The sequence below is a fragment of the Condylura cristata genome, unplaced genomic scaffold, assembly GCF_000260355.1.
Source record: "Condylura cristata isolate star-nosed mole 26May11 unplaced genomic scaffold, ConCri1.0 scaffold00006, whole genome shotgun sequence".
In the NCBI taxonomy this organism is placed as follows: domain Eukaryota; kingdom Metazoa; phylum Chordata; class Mammalia; order Eulipotyphla; family Talpidae; genus Condylura; species Condylura cristata.
This window is the reverse complement of record NW_004567107.1, coordinates 43355247-43378300: the sequence shown is the minus strand read 5'-3', so window position 1 is coordinate 43378300 and position 23054 is coordinate 43355247. Positions and strand designations below refer to the sequence as shown.

The 23054-nt window shown below is 34.6% G+C and overlaps 2 protein-coding genes across 2 annotated transcripts in view; one reads left to right on the top strand and one right to left on the bottom strand.

Annotated features, from left to right (window-relative positions):
- Positions 1 to 23054, bottom strand: part of RIC1 (RAB6A GEF complex partner 1) — a 92706-nt gene that overhangs the window by 9525 nt on the left and 60127 nt on the right. Inside the window, exons 9-19 of the mRNA XM_004677645.2 lie at positions 22611 to 22755; positions 21930 to 21978; positions 20488 to 20640; positions 18702 to 18905; positions 13684 to 13722; positions 13474 to 13584; positions 12510 to 12599; positions 10826 to 10986; positions 9701 to 9839; positions 2310 to 2426; positions 1133 to 1861 (exon numbers count right to left, since the gene is read on the bottom strand). Coding sequence (XP_004677702.1) covers positions 1133 to 1861; positions 2310 to 2426; positions 9701 to 9839; positions 10826 to 10986; positions 12510 to 12599; positions 13474 to 13584; positions 13684 to 13722; positions 18702 to 18905; positions 20488 to 20640; positions 21930 to 21978; positions 22611 to 22755 — 1937 coding nt within the window. The remainder of the gene's footprint in view (positions 1 to 1132; positions 1862 to 2309; positions 2427 to 9700; positions 9840 to 10825; positions 10987 to 12509; positions 12600 to 13473; positions 13585 to 13683; positions 13723 to 18701; positions 18906 to 20487; positions 20641 to 21929; positions 21979 to 22610; positions 22756 to 23054) is intronic.
- ERMP1 (endoplasmic reticulum metallopeptidase 1) overlaps positions 1 to 23054 on the top strand; it is a 97856-nt gene that overhangs the window by 58644 nt on the left and 16158 nt on the right. The gene's annotated exons all lie outside the window — the stretch shown is intronic.

Here is a 23054-nt window from a genome sequence, read left to right as displayed (position 1 = left end):
AAAAAAAAAAAAAAGCATACATTTTACAAAAATGAAGAATATTGTTTGGAGAAAAAAAAAAGGACTCTGAACTAATTTGATAAGATCAGCAGAAAAGCAAAAGCATAAATGTAGGTTTCGTCTTTTCTATAGCTGTGTTTTATGAAGATGTGACTAATAAATAACTTTGCTTTGGGAATAACAGTAACTATATTGAAATATAGTCAGCATCCTCATTTCCTTTAGACACGTTTAATTGACAAATTACTACTTTTCTACCAACTTAGAAATTCCGATAGGGAATTTTCTACTTCCATTTCTTGGGAAATTACTGAACATCTATTAGTGACCTAAAACAAAACCAACTGCATTAATTCTGTTGCTTTAGTTACAATTCTGCAACTTTCTCTCATGACCATTCAGCCCTCCTTGAAAATTTATGAACTGTCATGAAGCAAAAGAACTGAAGGGTAATCTGCTTCAGGCAGTGTCACTAGCAATGAAAAGAACACTGCAGTAAGTGAAAAGAACCTTTAAATGTCTCAAATCTTCACCAGACCAATAGGAATCATAACTTAGCAAGCTCTTTTGTCAAACCGATGATGAAACAAAATTTCAAATCTTTTTTAAGGAGCCCACTAATTTGAGGAAAACTCTGCTACAGAGGTAATTACTGTGGTGGTGATGCTCTCTGCTTGCTCTGGGGAACCTAATATAAGGTGTTGTGTTATGACCCAAGTTTTAATTAGAATCAGCAATTCCACATTACAAGGAAACTATTATTGCTGTGGCTCAAACCCACTAATTTACTTAATATCATTGTGCTTCATCTGTGATATTACAATAATATGAGCCTATTATGACATGTATTATGATACGTATGCCTTTTTAATCTTACTCAAATAATATAAACTGACCCAGTTTGAGGCTCATTTATGGACAAGAGGACTTTAAAAACCCTGAAGTATTACTTTATGAAAATGAAGTTTTCAACCACCATTTAATAAGACAATGAGTTCTTCAAACAAAAAAAAGATAAAGTGAGCAGAAAACTTGACTATTAAAATCCTTCACACACTCTCACTGAGAAAACAGGACATCTAAGTGTTAAGTTCCTTAATTTTTAATGCCATTATGAGAAAAGAACTGTTACCTGTAAGATAATAAGGTAAGAGGCAGCTGTATCTAAATCCTGAGCCATCAAACATTCCTCAAACAAGTCCTTGGGGTTTCCAACAGCTGCAAAAAGGTAATTCCACAGGGCGTATTCAGTCTTCCTGGCACAATGAACTACTGTCTGCAGGAAGAGGGGGAATTCGGTGATAAATTTTGCCACAGTAGGAAGTAGAGGATCGGGAATGGGCTCCCGTGAGGTAGCTTCTTCTTCCAGCACTTCATGAAGCATGAGCTCTAGAACATGAGGGAAGTAAGGTAGTGTAGCACATGACTGGGCTAAGAGCAAGGCCTGTTCCCCCAAGTTCCTGACCAGCAGCTGACGTAGGATGTGGTGGAGGTAGATCTGAGAGGTTCTCTCCACAACACAGAAAGGGAAGAGCACCTCCAGCTGTTCCCTAGTACTGTTCCGGGTATACAAAGAATCATAGAGTAAAGTGTCATTGACAGCACCAAGGACCAATGCATCTTCAAACAAAACAGCTAGGGGATAAATATTGATGTGGAAAGGCAGCATGATCCGCTGTGACAAGAAGGAATGGGGCTTGCGGTGATCTCTAGGGAAGAGAGGCAGCCAAACTTTCATTCCGGCACCACCACAGCTCAGCCAGAGGGCCTCCAGAAGGTGTCGCTTTTGTTTACTTGCTCGGCATGTAGTCCAAACATTTTCAACAGACTGGGCAAGTACAACAGGAGGACAGAATGGCAGCTGGAGAATAAGAGACAAGAATCAGGTTTTTTTTCCTCTTAAATTTGCAGGCTCTTAGGTTATCAGATACTAGTACCCCTATATCTTTCAAAGTGATAATGTTTTTGGGAAAATTAAGGAACTCTGTTTAGATTTAAGAGTTGGTAATAATACCTGTGTATTTAAACAAACAACAAAAAACCAACTCCTACCTCCCCAACTTCACTGAATTATCCTATTTTCCCATTAAAATCTGCAAAATAATGGCTGAGCATTAACATTTACAATACTGAACATTTTACTATTTTAGGATCTTATCCTTCACCATTCACAGAATGTCTTCCATTCAGAGATTTAATGCTAATATCATGTAATTTCTTAGTTTTCCAACCACAAAACAATACTCTCCTTCTCTGAAATTCCTTTATCCTTCATTCTAAATGTTCTACATGACTTCTGTTTTACTTACAAGTTTCCTTTGGTTAGGGTTATTATCCTTCTCTCGGATCTGAGGGCCTGATCTGTCCCTCTGCATCATGATAAGCTGTCCTGCAAGATTTAACATAATGCTCTCTGCATCACGAGCCTGAAAGGAAAATAAATTCAATTCATACTAATTTTATGTATGTTTTCAGCATTTCCCACTCAATACACAGATTACAGGTTCAACAACTGACATTACTTATTAAGTGTATACAACATACAGTCATTATGCTATGCTCTGAGGGTCTACAGGGTAGAACAAACTTCACACAATGCAATTACTGAATAGTACAAGTAAACACAAAATGAAGGTAAAGCTAAATTATCTTAAAATAGCTAAAGAATTTTTTTTAAGAGAATGTTTTTACTTAAACAAGTGAGAGATCACTTCAGTGATCTAATTGGCATAGCTACAGAAGTCTTGAAGGGTGAGGAAAACATATATGAGTAGAAGGTAAGGGGCTGGCATTTTAGTCAAACTATACAATATAAATGACACAGAAGTGAGATAAGGTAAAGTATTTCTTTGGGAAAGTGTGAACAATCTGATTAGGGACACTATGAGAAAAAAGCTGATGGGTAACAAACCTTCATGGATAACTTCAAAGAAGGTAAAAGAACAGCAGGAAATAAGCTAGCTGTGTTTCTTGAATGGAGTTATTTAAAAAATCTAGTTATTCAGGGTGGGTTACTTGGGAGAGGCAAACCTCCTAGTTAGTGATTTCAGGACTGAAGGAAATATTCTCCCTTTTTACCATGGAAAATTTCAATCAAATCCCAAAAACATCAGTCTAGAATAATGACTTCCCAATATACAATCCTATCACTCAACCAAGTTTGAGAAACATTGTTTTAGTCATTCCTATAAACCAAGTTATTTTCACTTGTAAAGAGAAAGGACATATGTTAAAAAAACAAACCAAAAAACTTGCTAGTATGATAGCCTAAATATGAAGCGTAGAAAATCTATGTGCTACAGAAATGGAGTTAGAAGTTAGGAGGAGCAATCAGTTTACAGAAGGGAAAACTGAAGAGTCTCACTTTACTGCCCATTGAATTTGAAAGTATCTTAAGATTTTCAAGTAAAAATATTGTGAGGAGCCCTTCTCGGTGGCACAGATGGTTAAAGCACAGCACTATGAAGCTAGCCCCAACTGCTTCAGCATGAGTTCAATCCCTGTCCAAGGAGGTGACACACATGGTGCAGCACACCTCTCCTGATCTGCCCACTGCTCCCCTCGGCAATGTACTTTGTCAATCTGCCTGTTCTGCTCCCCACTCTGTCTCTGGTGAATTCACACCTCTGCACCTCTGGCCTACTTCTGTATGCATAAATAAATAAATCTTTAAAAAAAAAAAGTTGTGAGAGATGACTGAAACAGACATGAATTTGCCAGAATTGTACATTAAAAAGTAAAGCTGGCAAGATGAAGGAAAAAGTTGAGTTTCCTTAAAAAAAAAATACAAGGAGTAAAAGAGTTTAAAGGGCATCATCTGAAATTTTGAAGGCAAATAAGAAATAAGAAAGCACAGTATCAGATAAAGAAATTTTAGGAAATAGGACTAATGAGAAGTCATGTATCCCAGCTTTTGACAAATGTTGGTTTAAAAATTTAAGTTGGCAATATCATTTAGAGTTCTGTCAAAGAAACAGCAGTTACCTATGTGTTCTATCTAAAAAAGTCATTAAAAAAAGTTTTTTTCCAGTTTTTAGGTACTAAAAGTGTTTTTGTATGACAATGCAATAGAATAAGGTTCAGAAAATTTATGGACTTTGTCATTCGTTCCTATTTTTAGAATACATCCAAGAAAGTAGTGTGTATAAACTATTGTTAATTTATAAAGAAGTCAACATTAAAAAACCCACAACATTTCTAAAACTTCCATGAAGCCCAAAAAGTACTTGTAAAGAAGTCTTCATTTCCTCATTCAGCACATGATGCATCAAAACTAAAAATAGGACTATCTACCCATAATACACAAGAAACAGCAAGTAATTTGCAGGTATGATAAAGAAAAACTAGAATTCAAAAGATGTGAGGGAATTATACAGACTAAACAAGAGGGCAGAAAGAAGAACACCTCCACCTCAACACAGGAATGAAAACAGCACGACAATTTGCTCAAAGGAAAATTTAGAAATTCACCAAAAGAATCCTAGGACTTTCCCACAATGGACTTATATGGAAGTCAGTGACTTCCTGAAGGGAATGAAAGGGAAGAGAGAGATGAAAGTATGGTGGTTAGATACCCAAACTAGCAGAACAGGCTGGGGGTTGGCTACCCACAGTAGGATCGGGCACTCCAGGGCACTCCAAAATTTCCCTAGAAGGACTTTTCAGAAAGAATGTGTAGTCAAAGGTCCAACCTGGGACATGGGAATTTCACAATTGGCTCCAACAAAAAAATTACTCTCCCAGCCCTCCTTCCCAGAAGATAACAAGAGTAACCAAATGGAGCCAAACAGGACTCCACTACCAATCCAGCAGTAGAGGAAAGGACTGGTAAACAAGAACTCACCAAATCCCTTGGAAGTATCAAGCAGGCATGCAGAGCTTGCCACTCAGGTCCGCTGGAGACAGGAGAGCAGCAATGGGGCTGCTGTGGCAGTCATGTGCACAAACCCTGCTGTAGGGCCTCTTACACGTAATGCCCAACTTAGTCCTGGAAGGTGAGCCTCATGGACCAGGACTAGTGCCTCTCACCAGGAGACTCAAACTTCTTAGATACTGATTTGCAGCAGTAAGGAGCAGCAGGGAAGTGGGGTGGGAAGTTAGGACAAGTGAAGTACTGAATAGAGCTTGCTGTGGAGAGAGGAAAGTAGGCAGAGGTAAACAACCTCAAACCTCACGCAACAAAACTGAGACCTTGTATCAAAGTACTGTACTGTAAGCAAAACAAAACCTGCAGTACTGCAACCAGAAAAAAAGCAAATAAGGTAACACACATGTCCAGAAAGCAATGGACATCTGAACACAAGATGGAAAAGCAAGATGAGAAAAACAGAAGTTCTGGGACATATATATAATAAATACAGAAACAGAGGACCTATATGACAAGGACTTCAAAATGACAATATTAAAAATACTAAATAAGCTACTGGACAGCCAAAGGCAGATAAATAGGTGTACAATCTTAGAAAAGAGCTCCATGAACAACTTCTTCACCAAAAAGACTGAAAATGTTAAAACACAAAGAGATTGAATGAAATAAAATCAAGAAAGGCACTTTTATTAGAATTAAACTGGCAGAGGAACAAATTTTAGAAATAGAAGACTCAACTGTGCAAGCTACTTAATTACAAAAACAGATACACAGAGTAATCACTACACAAAATACCAGACCCAATAAATTAATTTTTCAGACCCAGTTATACAAGAGGAAATATAAGAGTAATGAGTATTCTACAAAAGTGAGGAGAGAAAGGAAAGAGACTATTTAAGGAAATAACAGCCGAAAACTTCCCAGACCTAATGAGTGAATTAAGCAGGATGCCTTGGAAGAGGAGACCCAACTCCTCCTAAATGCAAAATAACCTACACCATGACATATTATTATTAAATTAGCTAAAATCAAAGAAAAAAATTACAGAATGCTAAGAAAAAGGTAATTTACAAAGGCACCCAAGTTAGGCTTTCTTCAGATTTTATCCCAAGAACAATTATGCAAAAAGAGGCTTTCCCAGACAAACAGAGCTGCCTTACAGGAAATGCTGAAAGGAGTTCTTCTATAAGAGAAAAAAAAAAAAAAATTCTGAGCAAAAATGACAGTAAGAATACATCAAAAACTAGACCAAAATACTCCCTGTCTTCAACAAAACAGTACAGGGAAGACAAAAATGGAAAGAACCTGAAAGTAAAATGTCAGAGCAGACACCAGCTCAATAGTTATTTACAGATACAGTGAATTACGCATAACCCATGGTAACCACTAACCAAAATCTAGAATAGAGGCTCACTAGAGAAAACAAAACAATCAACAGATTAACAAGGGAAAGCCATCCAGAAAGATCATTGTGAAACAAGTAAAAAAAAAAATGTAACAAAAAAATTCATAAATCAAAATCAGAATGACTAAATATAGTATTTACTAATAATCACCCTAAATAATGATCTGATTTTCCCAATTAAAAGGTACAGAATGACATAGGGTTACAAAGTTTTATCCTCCTGTGTTTTCTGTACAGGAGGCCCATTTAAAACCAAAAGGCAGAAACAAAGTGAAAAATTAGAACAAGGCCAAACAAGTCAATACTGAAGAAAAGCAGGAACTGCTAATCTATCAGATGAACTAGACTTTCACCCAAAAAAGGTAATTAGGGACAAAGATGGACACTATTTGATGATCAAGGGGACAATTCATCAAACAGATATAACTTACTTATATGTACCTAACACGGGCAACTAGTTACACAAGGCAACAATTAACAGACCTAAAGTAACACACTGACAAAAATATTATCATTATGGAGAACTCTCATTCGCTGTTGGTGGAAATATGTGAAAGATATCAGATGGTTTCATTCATGTGTGGGATATAAACAAGGCAAAAAAAAATTACACAAAATACAGCTGCAACAAATCTTGTACTTTGTAAATTTACTGGTTACCAGAGGGAACAGAGGGGAGGAAAGAAAGTGGGGGAGGACAGAAGAAGGGAGTACTGGCATGGCGGTCAAATGTAGGGTGCGTGGAACATGTACACATGTATATGTAAAGATATAACCCCAAAGTTAAATACAAAGAAATCCTAAATTTGAAGGAACACCCATTTCTTATTTTAGGAAAAACCCGAGCAGATGACCCTCCATGTATTCGGAGAGGAAGTATGCTTTTGAAGGAAGCTATCTTAATATTGAATAGTTTTCATTGTTGCTTTGTAATTCTTAATTATGAAATCAAAACTAGCTTTGCTGTAATAACTGTGGTGTTACCATTGTGCAAGATGTAATCAGTCTATTTCCTACTTATATTTTAATTATTTTTTTAAAGATTTATTTATTTATTCATATAGAACTGGGGTGTAGGCCAGAGATGCGGAGGGTAAGAGGATTCACCATAGATAGAGGGGAGCACAACAGGCAGATCGACGAAGTACACTGCTGAGGGGAGCAGCGGGCGGGTCAGTAGAGCCATGTGGTCACCTCTGGGGCAGGAGGGGCTCAAACTCATGCGAAGTGGCTTAAGCTTCTTAGTGCTGTGCTTTAACCCTCTGCACCACCAGAGAGGGCCTAATCATTTTTCTTTTTAAGATGCATTTCTTTTATCTGTAAAGAACTGGGGTACAGGCCAGAGGTACAACGTGGGTGAGAGGATTCACCAAAGACAAAGTGGGGAGCAGAACAGACAGAATGACTGAAGTACACTGCTGAGGGGAGCAGCAAACAAGACACTGTGGTGGTCACCTCACAGGCTGGGGATTGAATTCACACTGAAATGGCTGCTGATAGCTTCATTGTGCTGTGCTTTATTTAACCCATTTGCAACCACCAGGGAGGGTCATAATTCTTTTTCTTAATCTGCTCTTGACGAAGCTAGAATCCCTTCTTTGAACAAGCTGATGCCACTGGTTGTCTACTCTATATCTAAGACATTTAAGGACCGAGCCCCCCTATCGAAATTTCCAATACAATCAGAAGAACAATAAAACTCCATATACCCATCATTCAGATTCATAATTAAGATTTTGCCATATCTGCTCCATCTATTTTGAGTTCATTTTGCCAAGTATTTTAAAGAAAGAGATTGTGCCATTTTATACCAATATACTTAATGTGTAGGTGAGCTATATTGCTATTTGCTTGTTTATAAAACCATGTTTATATAACCATCATACCTAGTAAACTTATATTCCTTATTATCAGCTCAGTCCATATTTAAATATTTATAACTATTTTAACCTTTTTTAGAAATAATTTGAATAGGATACAAATGAATTCACACACTACATTGAGTTGTTAAAGTTTTTTTAGTCTTATTCATAAGAATCTCCTCTTTACCTTCATATTATTGACTTGTAGCTGCTTTATCAAGTATTCCACATTCTATTTTCTTACAGTGTTAAATTTAAGTTTCTTTTCCACTGAATGACGAAACTCTAGAGCCTTATTCAATTCAGGTTAAATATTTTTTTGTAGTAACTCTACAGCTGAACTCCAATGGGTTGTATCATCCCAGGAAGCATGCCACCTTTGGTTCTCCTACTTTTAGTGACTTAAGTATTGATTAAACAAGGTTTTGTTATGATAACCTGACTCCTGCTTTGTAAAAATTCCCCATTGAGTTTTCACTTCATTGTTTCATTAATAATTATTATGGCTTGAATTCAGTTATTTTCTCAGGGCTGCAAAATAGTGACTATTTAATTCTTATATCCTTCAATCTTTTACCTCCATCTTTCTGGAAAACAGAATTTTCTCTTAAGTAGGACTATCTAGTTATAAAAAATATAGTTTGCAGAGGAAATAGGACATGTATTTTAAAGGAGAACAATCAAATGCCTTACTAATAGGAAGTAAAAGACTGAGTAGGCAGAAATGATTAACCTACACAGAATTTTCTTTTGAAAATGGGTTCTGCATTGACATAAAATCTGGAAACCACTGGTGGAAAGGGGCTTGGAATAGGAGGTGCTGCAACCTGGATAACGGTGGCATCACAAAACACCCACTTACATTTACCATAAATTAGGGGATTTTTTTTTCTTGACTCATAATTAAACAATCAGGGAATCCACTATAGCTTATGTTCATTCCACTTTTTTCATTTTGTCATTGCACAAGTTTGGCCCACTAACACCATTAACCTAGAGTTTACGATGGCCTTCCAATTTGTTTCCCTGTGTTTACTTTTCTCCTACTCTAGTTCATTTTCCTTCTTATAGAGTATATTGTTACAAAGCTTAGATTCAATAATACCTAGCTCAAAATACTTCAGGTTTTAAGATGAAGTCTAAAGTCAATGATAAGACTGATGCTGTCTCATATTCTAGTCTTTCCAGTCACTCTGAAATTCTTCTAATTCCCTAAATGTGCCATGTTCTCTCCTGTCTATTCAACTCTGTACCACTGTCTTTTTACTTAAATAAGTGCCACTTGTTATAAAAAACTTGTTTCAAGTTCTGCATGCTTTTGTATATATAAAGTAACATGTATTACTTTCTAGTACACACATCTGAACTACAATTAATTTCATATGTAACTATTTATTGTTTGAGCAGAAACCAAGTTTGTTTAGTTTGCTACTATAATACAGCATCTCCATATAGTGTACCTTCTAGTCATTTAATATTTGCTAAACAAATAAATAGTTCTTGATACCAAGTAAAAACTAAGGAAAAGGAAAAAAACACAAAAAAGCTTTGTTAAAGGAATGGTACCTGCTGTGGCATTTTCAAGGTGATTCCATTCTCTGTACTCACTGATGTTAGAGTGACAGATACTACCAGGAAAGGGTGAGGAATGTAGCGTGACATTGAGACTTCTTGAAGAACTTGAACACCAGCAGTAGTATTTGGACTGCCCAACAATAAATAAGTACATAAAGTAAAAAAAAGAAACCATACACTTCAACAACAATGGTAACAAGGCTTAATTTTCACTTTTCTGCTACTGAAAGCATTAGAGTTCAAGCTTACAGAAGGATCAAATGCCTTATACTAATCACCTCTCCTTAAAGCATCTTTTTGAATTCTTCTAGACTAACAAAAGCATTCAAAGAACATAAATTGAAATGAGGGAGAAAGGGCACTTATAAGGGCAGGGAAAACAAAACAAAACAAAACACTAGGGAAGCATCTATAGGAAAAAGAAATGAGGGGAAAAAAGGATAAGGGTCCTGACTCATTAAGATTTTTTTTTATTACTCTTCAATTACTAAGCTTCTTCAGCAATTACAAATTTTATGGTTGTTAAAACAAACAAAAAAAGAGCCAAACAGAAAATGAACATCCCAGAGCAAAACAAAACTCAACAATGTGATCTTGAATCCATCCAATCAACCAGATGCCAAGAATATAAATAACATAGCAGGCAACAACAGGACCACTGGTCTTTTCTGCTTTATGCTTCAGCCACCTAGCTCAGTGGAAATATGAGTCTGCTAAGGACAAGCATCCTAAAGCCTAATGCTGTGGAACGCCTTCAAATTTCCTCAGGTGTCTGGAACACCAGAACAGTTAGCAACCACTTATTTCCAAGGATGAAAAACAAAACAAAACAAAACAAAAAAATTAGTATATAAGGGTTTATCCATCTCAAACCACTTTTACAAATACAGTAAGATTAACTGCAGAAATCAGTACACAATCTTTCTTTTTAGGGTAACTAAGCTAAAAAATAACTACTACATGGATATTACTAATTAACAGTCATTGCTTTTTAAACTACTAAGATAATAGAAAAATACAAAGTTAGGATAACTATTTTGAGAAAATAAAAACTACAAAGAAAATAAGATAAATAAATAGGAATAAAATGTGGTTTGTAGAATGCCATATACTTACCCATCAGATTTTCTTTCAATACTGTAAAGGCATATTGTACAGTCTGCTTTAAATACTATTACCATGTCTCTAAAGACACTAAGCAGTAATGTTTCTGCTTGTGCTTTGGTGATGTGAGCAAAGGCATTGTCCAGATTTGATGTTCGCAAGTAAACTCTGAGCTGAAGATAAATTGTGAAAAACAAGATGACTACTGTGACATAATAAAACTATATTGATACCTACTCCAGTTCCTCGCAAAGAATTCCTGAAATCATTGTAACTTCCTAAGGAGAAGAGCACTGGAGCATCTCTTGTTCTGCATCTCTTATTCTAACTTGTCTTTGAGCTCGTTTCTGACATCAAGTTCCTAAATGTCCTTGTATCTTAAATGGTTAGACCACTACAAGTATCTTTTGTTCTGCTTAGGTAACTGTGTGGGCTCCTGAACGGGGCATGAGCACCAGAAAAAAACAATCCTTGATTAGAAGCTAGGAATTTTCAGCATTGTTTTTTTCTCCTACTTCTAAGACCCCACAGTTCTTCTGAGAGAGGAGAGGGGCTGGAAATGATGATTGATCATCTCTACACAAAGAAAACTTCATAAAATTCCAATAGGACAGCGTTTACAGAGCTTCGAGGTAGGTGAACACACGCATCTCAGGAGGGTGACACAAGTTCCTGTGCTTACGACCTTCTACACCATAAAGACAACTGTTCATATATACCCTTTATCATATTCTTCAAGTAACTGGCGAACATAAGCAAATGTTTTCCCAAGTTATGAAAGCCACCCTAGCAAATTAAAAGAACTCAAGAAGGGGGCAGTGGTCCTTAGAACCTATCTTTGTAGCCAGTGGGTGAGGTGGACAATGTATAACTGCTGGTCTGAGGGTGGAGGGCCAGTCTATGGTAATCAATCCTTAGTTTATGACAGCTGACAGTATCTCTGGGGAGACAGTGTAAAAAAATTGACTTACACTGTAGGGCACAAAGTTGGTTTTGCAAAGAATGGCTTGGTATGGGGATTTCATTATATGGTGACCAAAAATAAAGTGTTCTCTGTAGTAAAGAAGACACACACAGGAAGAGAAACAGTGAAAAACCTGGGGTTTTTCCCCACTTTCTGTATGTAAGAAAAATGCCCAGTTCTTCCCCGACACCTACCCTGGATGACTAAATATTTTTGACGAGTGTTTGTCTTCTTTTATTCAAGAAAAAGCTAAAAAAGCCATTAGTTGCAAACTAATGTGAGCAATGGTAATAAATGGATATCATATTAAAACAGGTTTATTTGAAAAGTAACCAAAACTATGAATGCATTATTACAGATATTCCTTTTAAACCTGCACACTTTAGACCTACACAAGGAGGTCCGTAGTTTCTCAAAAAAATAAACATACAAATCAATAAGGTAATAAACCTCTATTAACAACTATCTTTATACCCTTTCTACTTTTACACTTTTAATTTTTACAAGTTTTAAAAAGAATGCCTAAACAGCTAAAATCCTTAGAAAAAATTATCTAGAAGTCCTGATTAATCGTTGAAAAATTTTTAAGGGACTGGAAATTAAAGTCACATTTGTTAAAAATGCCAAATTCTTGATTAAAATGTTTTATTTTTCAACAGATTTTTATATAAGACCAAATAATGCTTAGTATCTTTAAAATAAAATGTTACTCCTTAGAGAGAAAAAACTTACCTCTTCTTGACGGTCACTTATGTTATAACATGCAAGAACAATAAAATCATTCCACCAGGCTAAGCCACCTGTCACAATCATATTTTGTTCCTTAAAAGAAAGCAAAATATTGACCTTTATTCTTCAGAAATAATCAGTACATTTATAAAATGTTTCTAAACAGATAATAAAAGGTCAAATTATTTCTACCATGCCCTCGCTCCCCAATTAACTATTACTTAAGGGCCTTTATTAATCATGAGTCATATCCTGTATTTTCAAAGTAAACCCTTTTACAAAAATAGAAAATACATCATGCAAAACAACTGATACCATGTAACATCATTATTCTTACAATCAGCACACATTAGTTTAAATTCTGGCTTTCTTCATTTATCCGCTGTTTGACTCTGAATTCTAGTCTGTCTTTTATAAAAAGATAAGAGTGCTGTTGTTGGGATGAGGTGAAGAGCAATGAAACAAAATATGTGAAAGTACCTTAAAGTATTTGGTTCACAGTAAATGTTTCTTTCCCTGATACTTGATTCTTGCAAAATCCAATCACATGTTTATATTCTACCCAAATAAATGCATACATACACATACATATATAGACAGATCTATATCTACCTATGTATGTATCTACCTAGATCAATTACACAGGTAAGCAGGGAGTGATCTCAAATTTTGTGGAAAACTATTCCGATCACATCTGAGCAACTTAATCTGAAATGTAATGTAATCCACAACTTAAAAAATTATAGTAATCTTAACAAAAATAAAAACAGCTCCCTAACTATAAAACCTTTTATCAAATAGCAAATTCTTTAACACACTGGACCCTTAGAACATCTACAATCTATATAAATTGTATTTTTTACAATTTATTTTAGTTCCTTTTTTATAAACAAACAGTGGTTTACAGTTATTTGATCTATAGTTCTCTTATTTTGAAAAGTGGGTTTTCAACTTCAAAAAGACTAACCTGTGTAATGTTTCCAAAAAGTTTCCATTTTTTGGTCAATAAAGAGTAATGTGCAAAACCAAACTTGCCAACCACAGCAATATTCTGTCCAAGTTTATCAATAGCTGAAAACTGAAAAAAAGAAAATTAAGAACTCTTCCTTGTAAATCTATGGATATCATGTAAGAGTTTAGTTTTGTGTCAGGCAAACAGACTAGGGTAGTAACTCACCCGTATAGGCCAATTGCTCTCTAGATAGGTGCTGGAAATCTATAGAAAATAACATCAATTTGGTAAGATTTCTGAAATGTATTTCAAGTTAAAGCATTAGCATCACAACAGGGCATTCAATTTTCTGAAAATGTTTATTACAGTGCTACCAAGTAGCAGTGTACTTAGAATTCCATTTGTATACCAGCCAGTAAGTATTTTAATCTCTCCAATTTTAACAACTTTTTTGTTTCTAAATACCTTTTTTGCTACGCTGTTTTGTTTTAAATATTGATCAATAAATACAGACTGACAAAAGCATTTTCAATAAGCACCTAAAAGGGCAGCTGACCTGAACAGTTTGGGTTTATAAAGTTGAACCACCCCCTAACAATTTTATTTAATAAAAGCTTCAGCAAGAATTATGTTTTGTAATGAAACTATTTTTATATACTTTTCTGATTAAGAAGTAATACAAGCCTACAAGATTTCAACAGAGGCCTCTCTGGTGGTACAGGGGTAAAAGACACAACATGAGTTGGATCCCTGGGCCAGCCTGGGAGGTGACCCACATGGCACAGCAGCCCTCTCCTGACTGATCTGCTGCTCCCCTCAGCAGTGTATTTCAGTACATCTTCTGTTCTGCTCTCCACTCTCTCTGGTGAATTCTCTCACCTCCCTACACCTCTGGCTTATACCCAGAGGCATATTCTTGTATGCAAAAACCAAAAAAATATTTAAACAATTTAAAAGTGTGCAAACCACAAAATGAAATTATCCTGTTTTATCACTGCTCAAGGATAATCACTGATTTTAATTTTACCTATAAATACTCATATATACCTGTAAGCGTATTTATAAACTACTCTTTTTAAATGGGGTATTTTACTTAGTATTCTAAAAGAACTCTTATCACAGATACTGACTTTATCTGCAACATAAGTACTAACTGTATCTTCCCATACTGTCTGTCTTATTCATGGTATCTTCATATCACTCTAGCAAGAATTTTAAACATAAAAGAATCCTCTGTAAGACATCAATGTAAATTTGGTAAATTCTAGCTTTGTCTGAGACTGTGGTCTTTCTACTAGCCAGCTGAGTTTTCATGATCACATAGTGAGTGTGGAGTGAAGATTAACAGAATGACAGGGAAGAATCTTCTGTTGCTGAAATAAGAGAAGCTTTGATTTATTCAAATTTATTTCCAATTTTACTCAAAGAAACACTTAAAAAAACAAAGTCAATTAATATACAATAAAATCTATAAAGTCCTTTATGCAATGTGAAGACAAAATGAAAGTAAAATAGTATGCTTCATAATACAAAACAGCATCAACTGTGATAAATTTATTAAAAAAGCTATTCGTTAGATTTCACTTATTAATCAGTTAACCTGAAGTCTATGTAAATTAACAGTTCTTAGCACTTAGTTCTTAATCTCAGTACTGACTTATAAAAGCCTGTTTTATAGAATTACAGATAACAGTGTCATGATATATGACACTTGAAGAATGTGTAATATATATTTAACAGATCTGCTATATCATTAATAAAATTCATTGTGATTGATGAAATTAGCTCAGAACCATGGTAACCTAAGGTAATAATCAGGTAGTAAAATAAAAGTTGAAAGCAGTTTTTTGGGAGACTATAAGTGAAATTCTTTTGTATGGAGAAAAATAAGTAACCTGAAGAAGGATGTACCTAAGTATGATTGAGCCAGTTACATAAGACTTTTAAAATTAACTCCACAAACTGGTGGTGTTTTAGTTAGATATATATGTGGGTAAGTTATGGTAAGGGGATCTAATTGCCAAAGACAATTCCATAGTAAGAGTCTCTAACTATGGGAACCAAGGTTAAATCTTATATAGCCACAAACCTGAAGAATATCTATAGAACAACACAGTTTATTCTTTTTTAGCCAAAAGTGTGTGAGATTCCCAAAATATAGCTACTTTATTTTGAAAACTCAATATAACTTTTAAATGAAGCTTTATTTCTCATGCAGTTGGTTTTTTTTTTTTTTTATCTGAAGATGCTAGGAAAAAGAAAACAAAAACTTTTATTTTCCCTAGTAGGTCATCTCTATTTACCTTTGTGTCACCTGAACTTTGAGCTTTGTCTCTCATACTAAGAACAGAAAATGGTAGAAGAAAGAAACGGTTATGAATTATGAAGACACTCCAGTTATGACTGCATACTTATGGCACAAAAATCAAGTATACACTACTGGGAAACTAAGAGCTAAGGTACAGAATATCTACTCTTAAGGTCTTAGGATATTTCAGTTTCTGAAAGAACCTAAATTTACCTTCTTTATCTTAAAAGCATTCTGCCAAAAGCATATTCTCTTGCCTATATGCCTATATGACTTTTTGTCTAACTGGTGAGACTGTGAAGAGCCATTCTCCTAGTAGAATTGTCAAACCAGGTACATTGGCTACACACTGAGGAAATGTGGGCAAATTGTTTATACATGTTTGTTTTTCATTTTTCTTTCTGACATTCCTAATGTAGTTCCTGATACAGTTTAGGTGCCCATCTTCCACATTTTGTGAAGCTTATTCTTTCCAAATAGAGAGGCTAACAGTAACACCAACATTTTCAGAACACCTTTCAGAAATATATCATACAAGACACCGAGTATTAAATTAAAGTACAGAACAAGAAGGAACACCACCTAAAACCATAGGATGTTCACTTTTTAAACATTTCATGTTATTTTTGCTTTACCAACAAACTGCTTTCAAAATTTAAAAGGCCAGAAAACTAAATTTAAAAACCAAAAGCACAATCTATCAGCAGTAATTAACCCTACTTTTGAATAAGTATGTATTTGTATTGTTTTAGTTAAAGAAAAAAATAAAATCAATATACTCTCTGATCAGGAAACCAAGGGAGTATAAGTCAGAAGGCTTAAAAAAACAAAAAATGCAATAGTCTACATGAGAAACAGACAAAACAGCACAATTCAAGCTCATCTGATGACCTCCAAGCTATACAAGAAGTATACCAAGTATAAATCATGCCGTTACTCTGACGGAAATGTGAGCCATTTACCCTACAAGAGCATATACTGAAAGGAGAATTAAAGTACACACATAATTCTTCAGGGAATCATTTACTAATGTCTAAAAAAGCCTAGAAAATAAAATGTTAGTATTACACGGAGACTGTAAACCATCCTACCAAAACAGCACAAAATTACATTGATTCACATGCCCAGAGTGCGAGCAAACAAAGTAGAGGGCAACTCTAAGTTAAAAAATCATCAAATAGATTCTAAGTTTTAGCTCAAGATCAGCAGTATATCATATAATTCAAAACTTAGTGTCTAGGTTTTGAAATGGTTAACTTATATCACAGAATGGGTTAACTTTGCCACTGCTCTACTGTGTGACCTTGTGCAAGTTGCCTAACTTCCTTGAGCCTGTTTTCTCATGTATAAAATCCAGTTGGACTATATGATCTCTAAGGGCCTTCCAGCTCTAAAAATTCTATGAGTCTATTATAATTTAACTGTTGGGGAGTAGGACTCTGCCATTAGTTTTTAGTTTTAAGATAACTGACAAAAATTAAAATTACGTTCACCTTTCTGAATAAACTGAAGAATCTTACTAATAATACCTACTTTGTCTCAAGTTTTAAATTCATGTCCTATGTTTAATATGGGGTAAGAATCACAGAATCACTGAATTTTTGAGCTGGAAGGAAATTCAATTTTGTTATTGCCTGATGGATTTTTGAGTTCCAGACCTACCTTCTTTGATCCTCTGCTCTACTTGGCTCTCTGGCAACACAGACCTGGCTAGGCAGAACTGGCATTGACGCTAGGTCAGTGTAGAATGAATAGTTCAAAGTATGGGGAAATGAAAATAGCAGAGAAATGGCTATAGGAGAGAAGGGAGCAGTGGAAAATTTTAGTCAAGGAAGTAGCTGATGCAGTTTTATTTAATAATTGTTACTAATTATAAAATGGTATGCACAATGTTTGATTTTATGAATTTATTAATGTAAGTTTAATACACTTTCTTTTAGTGTATACCACATGTTAATTTAGGAGCTATTCCTCCTTCAATTTTTCACATAATGATCATTTTTCTGTCTCTCATTATCTCCACTCAACGTTAACTGAAAATAACATGGGAGCTGAAGTAAGCTAGTAAGGTAAAAATACAGAATGTAGAAGTTAGGCAAAGAATTGTAGAAACAGGAATTGACTGAAAAAACTAGTGCAAGAGCAGGTGCTGATGTACCTAAGGAACTCTGGTATCAAAATGAGAAAGAAAACTCTCAGGAATTTTGTATTGTATGAAAGTTTTGTTTTCTAAGGAGAAAGAAGTCACTTAGGACCTTGAAACTGTGCATGAAAGTTTTTTCGAGAAACTTCAATTTGTTAGTTTATCCAAATTAGATTATTTTGGTATAGAAACCCGTAAATAATTTCCATGTCAAATGCCAATTTATCAAAATTACTAAAAGAAATTGCTAATTTAAAAATTGTATCAGAATGTGAGTAATTTTAGAGCAAGTGTTTACTTATAACACTGAAGTTATTAATAAGGTTCTAGATTGATCACACATGCAATTTAGACTCAAAGTCGATAATTAACTGTAATGTGTCTCTATTAGGCTACAAAGTCTGCTATACACGTTATTAACTGACATTTATAATTTCCATGAAATTATTACATGTCTATAGAAATCCACTAAGCTTAAGTTGTATAAAATGGGCTGATGGTAAAATAAACTGCTTTGCTCAGGGAAAAAAAGGGCAAAATATAAGCATAAAACAGTTTTTGAAACTACTCGCTACTAAAAGATGGGAATATAAATTCTACATCAAGTGAGGGGGGAAAAAGAAAAGACAAGAAGACAAGAACACAGAAAAGCAGAAAAGAGACATGACAGTCAAAAAGATTTTAAAGGTACTTATTAGTCTTTTAAAGTAACAGATGACATACTTTTAAAAATCTGCTCTTACTATCTTACCAATGACTAAGTCAATAGTTAAGAGTAACTTGTAAACTTACCTGTACTACATGCCAATGCCGATGTCCAAGTAAAGTGCTTAAACCCTGAGACTCTAAACCACCATCTGCAAATGGGCTCTTTTCCCTACTGGGCTTATGCTCAGAGTGTGCAGATGAACTCCTAGGATTCTGTGTTTGTGAGGCTTCTCCACAGTTCAAATACAAACGATCCTCCCCCTGAAGCAACACTTGCTCTTGGTTACTCTAGGTGAAAGGGAAAGGAAGCAAACAGGCAAAAAAGCAAGTTGAAATTATTTTATAATAATGAATTATAAAAATCATTCGCTATTAGGAAGGGAAAATTATAAGAGCGTCCATTTAATTACACTATACAAAATGTACCAGCTGTCTAAATATCAGTTTTCTCACAGAGGACTGCATACATATTTAGGTATTATAAGGAACATGCAATATTTTAATGATTCCATTCCAGTGTAAATAAAATCTTTATTAAAATCTGTTTTATCATGTAAATTCCAAAAGATGCCTTGGTTTTCAACTGCTACAGCATTGCCTTTTATTACAACTCCAAAATGGCAGTGCTATGAGAGATTTTCCATCTGAAAACTAAACAATTCCTCACTATCTACAGTTCACAAACTAATTTCACATACATATTTTATGTATACCGGTGAAAAAACATGTCTGGTCAAAGACTGTACATGCATACCAATGGGCCTCCAGGTATGAATTAGTAATGGGGATGGCTAGATATTGAAGTATCCCACAAACAATGGAAAGGAACTATAGTCTAAGTTTGTGGCCTTGGGAATATCTAGACAAATTAGTAGTGATGCCAAGGTTATCAATGATTACGTCAGTATCCTAAAACATTGGTAGATTCTTCACTATTAAAGTCACAAAGTAACACACTATGCCTTCTGTAACAGTTCAAATGTCTTAATATAAATCAAGGATTTTTTAATATTATTATTTGGGACGAGAGAGAAAGATGAAAAAAAAATACTCTTGTTTTTCTGGGAATCCTTAGTTATCAATTGTAGTAATGAAATCAGAGCTCCAGGTGATTTTCATATGCTTTCTCAGCACATTATTAATTAGAAACTAGTTATACTGAATATTTTAAAAGCCCACTAGCAACTAGAAATTAAAATATGTACTCCAAACACATAAATACATCTTATATATAGTAATAATATAAAGTATTAGTACATGTTTCACATTTAAAAACCATGAGGAGATATTGTAATTTGGGGCTGTGTTTCCCAAAGCAGGTTATTTTTCCCAAGGTCTTTCTTAAAAATTCATAATTATAAAAGCTTGGGAAACACTGCTTTGTATATAGGAATTTGTGGATTCTTCATGATGCTATTAGCATCAAAACTGGAGTACTACAATAAAGAAATCTAGGTTTTATATAACTTATTTCACATTTACATGACAATATAACTTTTCTTATCCTGTGTAAACTGCTTTTAGTATTTCTCCTAACTAGAGCCTGGTAGAACACACTTTGGAAAATGCTAGTCAGATAAGTACTAAATTTTATTTAAGTTATGTAAAAATAATCTGTACACAGTACTTTTCCTGAAGTTGCTACCATGATCCTATTAAATCAAAGCCTACTCAGAACTAAAATTTTGGTACAACTTTCAGAAAAGTTTTTTCATTAAAAAGAAACAAGAATCACCGAAAATACACAGAAAAATATGCCAATTTTGGAAGTATACTTTTATTAAGTATACTGAACCTATCTGTGACATAAAGGAGAATGTGACATTCTAAAATGAAAGCCACTAAAACAAATACATATAATTAAACTTACCATACAAGGGTTTACAGTGAGTACACTCTTGATGAACTGAAACAGCAGAATTCCAGGCTGATTAACTATACTCTTGGGGTCGGACTCAATTTCAGTATTCTGAGAACCAAATCCACTGATTACCCATAGATGGTAGCCTTCTGCACCCCAGCTCTTGGAAAGGAGGGAAAACAGGAGGTGGGGAGGTAAAATGTCAAAGCAATGGAAAGTTTGCTATTGTTTTCCAGTTTCACATAACCAACAACCACAGCATAATGATTTTTTTAATGTTGAAGCCATGACAAGAAATTCAGGTACATACCTACCTACCTAATTTACATCTTGACCATCTCCTGTGGACTGTCATTGCTCACTACTTTGAAAAGCTAGTAGTGAAAAGACTACATACAATCTTAATCTATATCCTAAGAAATGCTTACTATTCTGTTACTTCTTTATTAGTTTAAATACAGTCAAGGTTACCAATCAATGGACGTATCAGTGACAGGCCACGTTTACTTAGTGGGTTATACACCATCTAGATTTGTGTAATGATACCCTGACTTTCCCACAATGATGAAATTGCCTAAGGGTGCATTTCACAGATCATACTGCATTTTTAAATAACACATAACCATACAAAGAAAATTCTTACAGAGTATATATCCAGGTTACTCGGGTTAAAGCTAACAAAGAAACACCTAAAATAAATGCAATTTTGTGTAAAACAAAGACAACTAGATTGGAAGCTATGAGACTAGGATTTTCATTGTCAGTTTTCACCTCCATCATAGTCCATGTGTTCCACATTTTCACTCCTTCCCCTCTCCCTCTTCACTCTTGGCTGCCTCAGATCTATGGTCAGCTTTCAAAGGTTTCAAACCTTATTTTAAATTTTAAATAAGATGGCAAGAGATACCAAATTAGTCTTTAGTTGTGAAATATTGGGAGTACCATTCTATGGCAATTATGATGAGATGATTTGAGAAATCCAAGATCAGAGAAAAGGATAAAATAAGTCTCTTAGTCACTAACCTCACAAGGATAGTATGCACAAAGAGGCTATTATAATAAGAAAATACCTTTATGTGAAGATGGGTTATATCTCACTGCTTTCTATGGAAACATTTGAAAATACACAATAAAAAAAATTGTTACAACAGTAACTACAAATCTCCTTATATACACCTATGGTTAATTTTTCAAAATATGTTCAAATAATGCACAAGTATAAATCCTCCAGGAAAAACACCCAATGAGCATTTTATTTTATGGTGAAAGAAAGGTCATGACAAATAGATGCTAATGAATTATTAAGAAAAGAGGTATGCTTAGAAAAAACAAAAGCCTAATTTGAAAATTGACAGGGCTTGCAGGACATATCTAAGGAAGACCAAAATAAGAAAAGGGTGAAGAAAAAAAATTCAAGTTTCTTACACTTAACTTTTTATAGAAAAACTTACCATAGAGCTGATCTTAAGAGGATCTTTTTTGGTACCATCAGTCCTATAACTGAAAACAGAATAAATTCATTTTAAAAGAATCTTCATATTATGTAATAATGCATGAAATTTAAGATTGTAGGCCAATAAATGCACTTGGATCACACAGTCTCAGATTCTAAGTATCTTCTTCACAAGGTCATGCAAGTTGGATGAGTGTGTTTCACTTTGTCATGACTGATGTTCAGTATAGTAGTACATGAATCAAACAGAAATCAGCCCATCTCCCAAAACCCAATCAGATAATGTAATTTTCCACTTTGCAGTAATTATTTATGCACATGCCTTATCACTCTTATTAGAGAATAAATTACTTGAAGGCAGAACACTATCTGATATAATCTTAAATCTAACATGCTATTATATACGTAAAACAGGTGTTCCAACAAATGAATTAACTTTTATTGAATGGTCAATTTCTATAAGATGGATGTTTTAAAGACTCAACATATTTTGAATAAAATAATTTTGTACCATATAAACTGTTTGGAGATAACCAGTGTGATGATAACCAGTTTTGTTAAGTAAAAAAGAAGTATAACTGTATGACACAAATTTCTCGTGTGTGTGTATACGTGTGTGTGTATAGTGGTTGAAAGGTAATGGAATTATTTTATCTAAAACTTGGCTTTATAGACTCACGCAAAATCTCCACCAAGTGTACAGATCAGCTGGGCTCCAAACACACTCCATAAAGAAAAGCCTCCATATTCCCAAGTCACCATTACAACACTATTGTCAGGAGACCATCTGACCAATTTAACAGCTCCTGTTTTGTTCCAAATGTCTGTTAAAAAATCATGAAAAGAGTTATATGATCATTTCAGAAATACTTAGTATGTTATCTTACAATCTGCCTCTTCAAGATGAAATATACAGAAAGGATGACTGCATCAAAGAATGAGATGAGTCCTGCACATTTAAGACTACTTAAAATCAGGAAGGCCACAAATCTTGACTTAATCTACGCAGAACAAATTCAGTGCCCAAGTGATTTATAAGCCACAGACACCATTTTAGGCAACTACTTGCTGGAATACCTACAGCTATAAGTTTCTTTGGGAAAAATCAGTTTTCTATAAAACA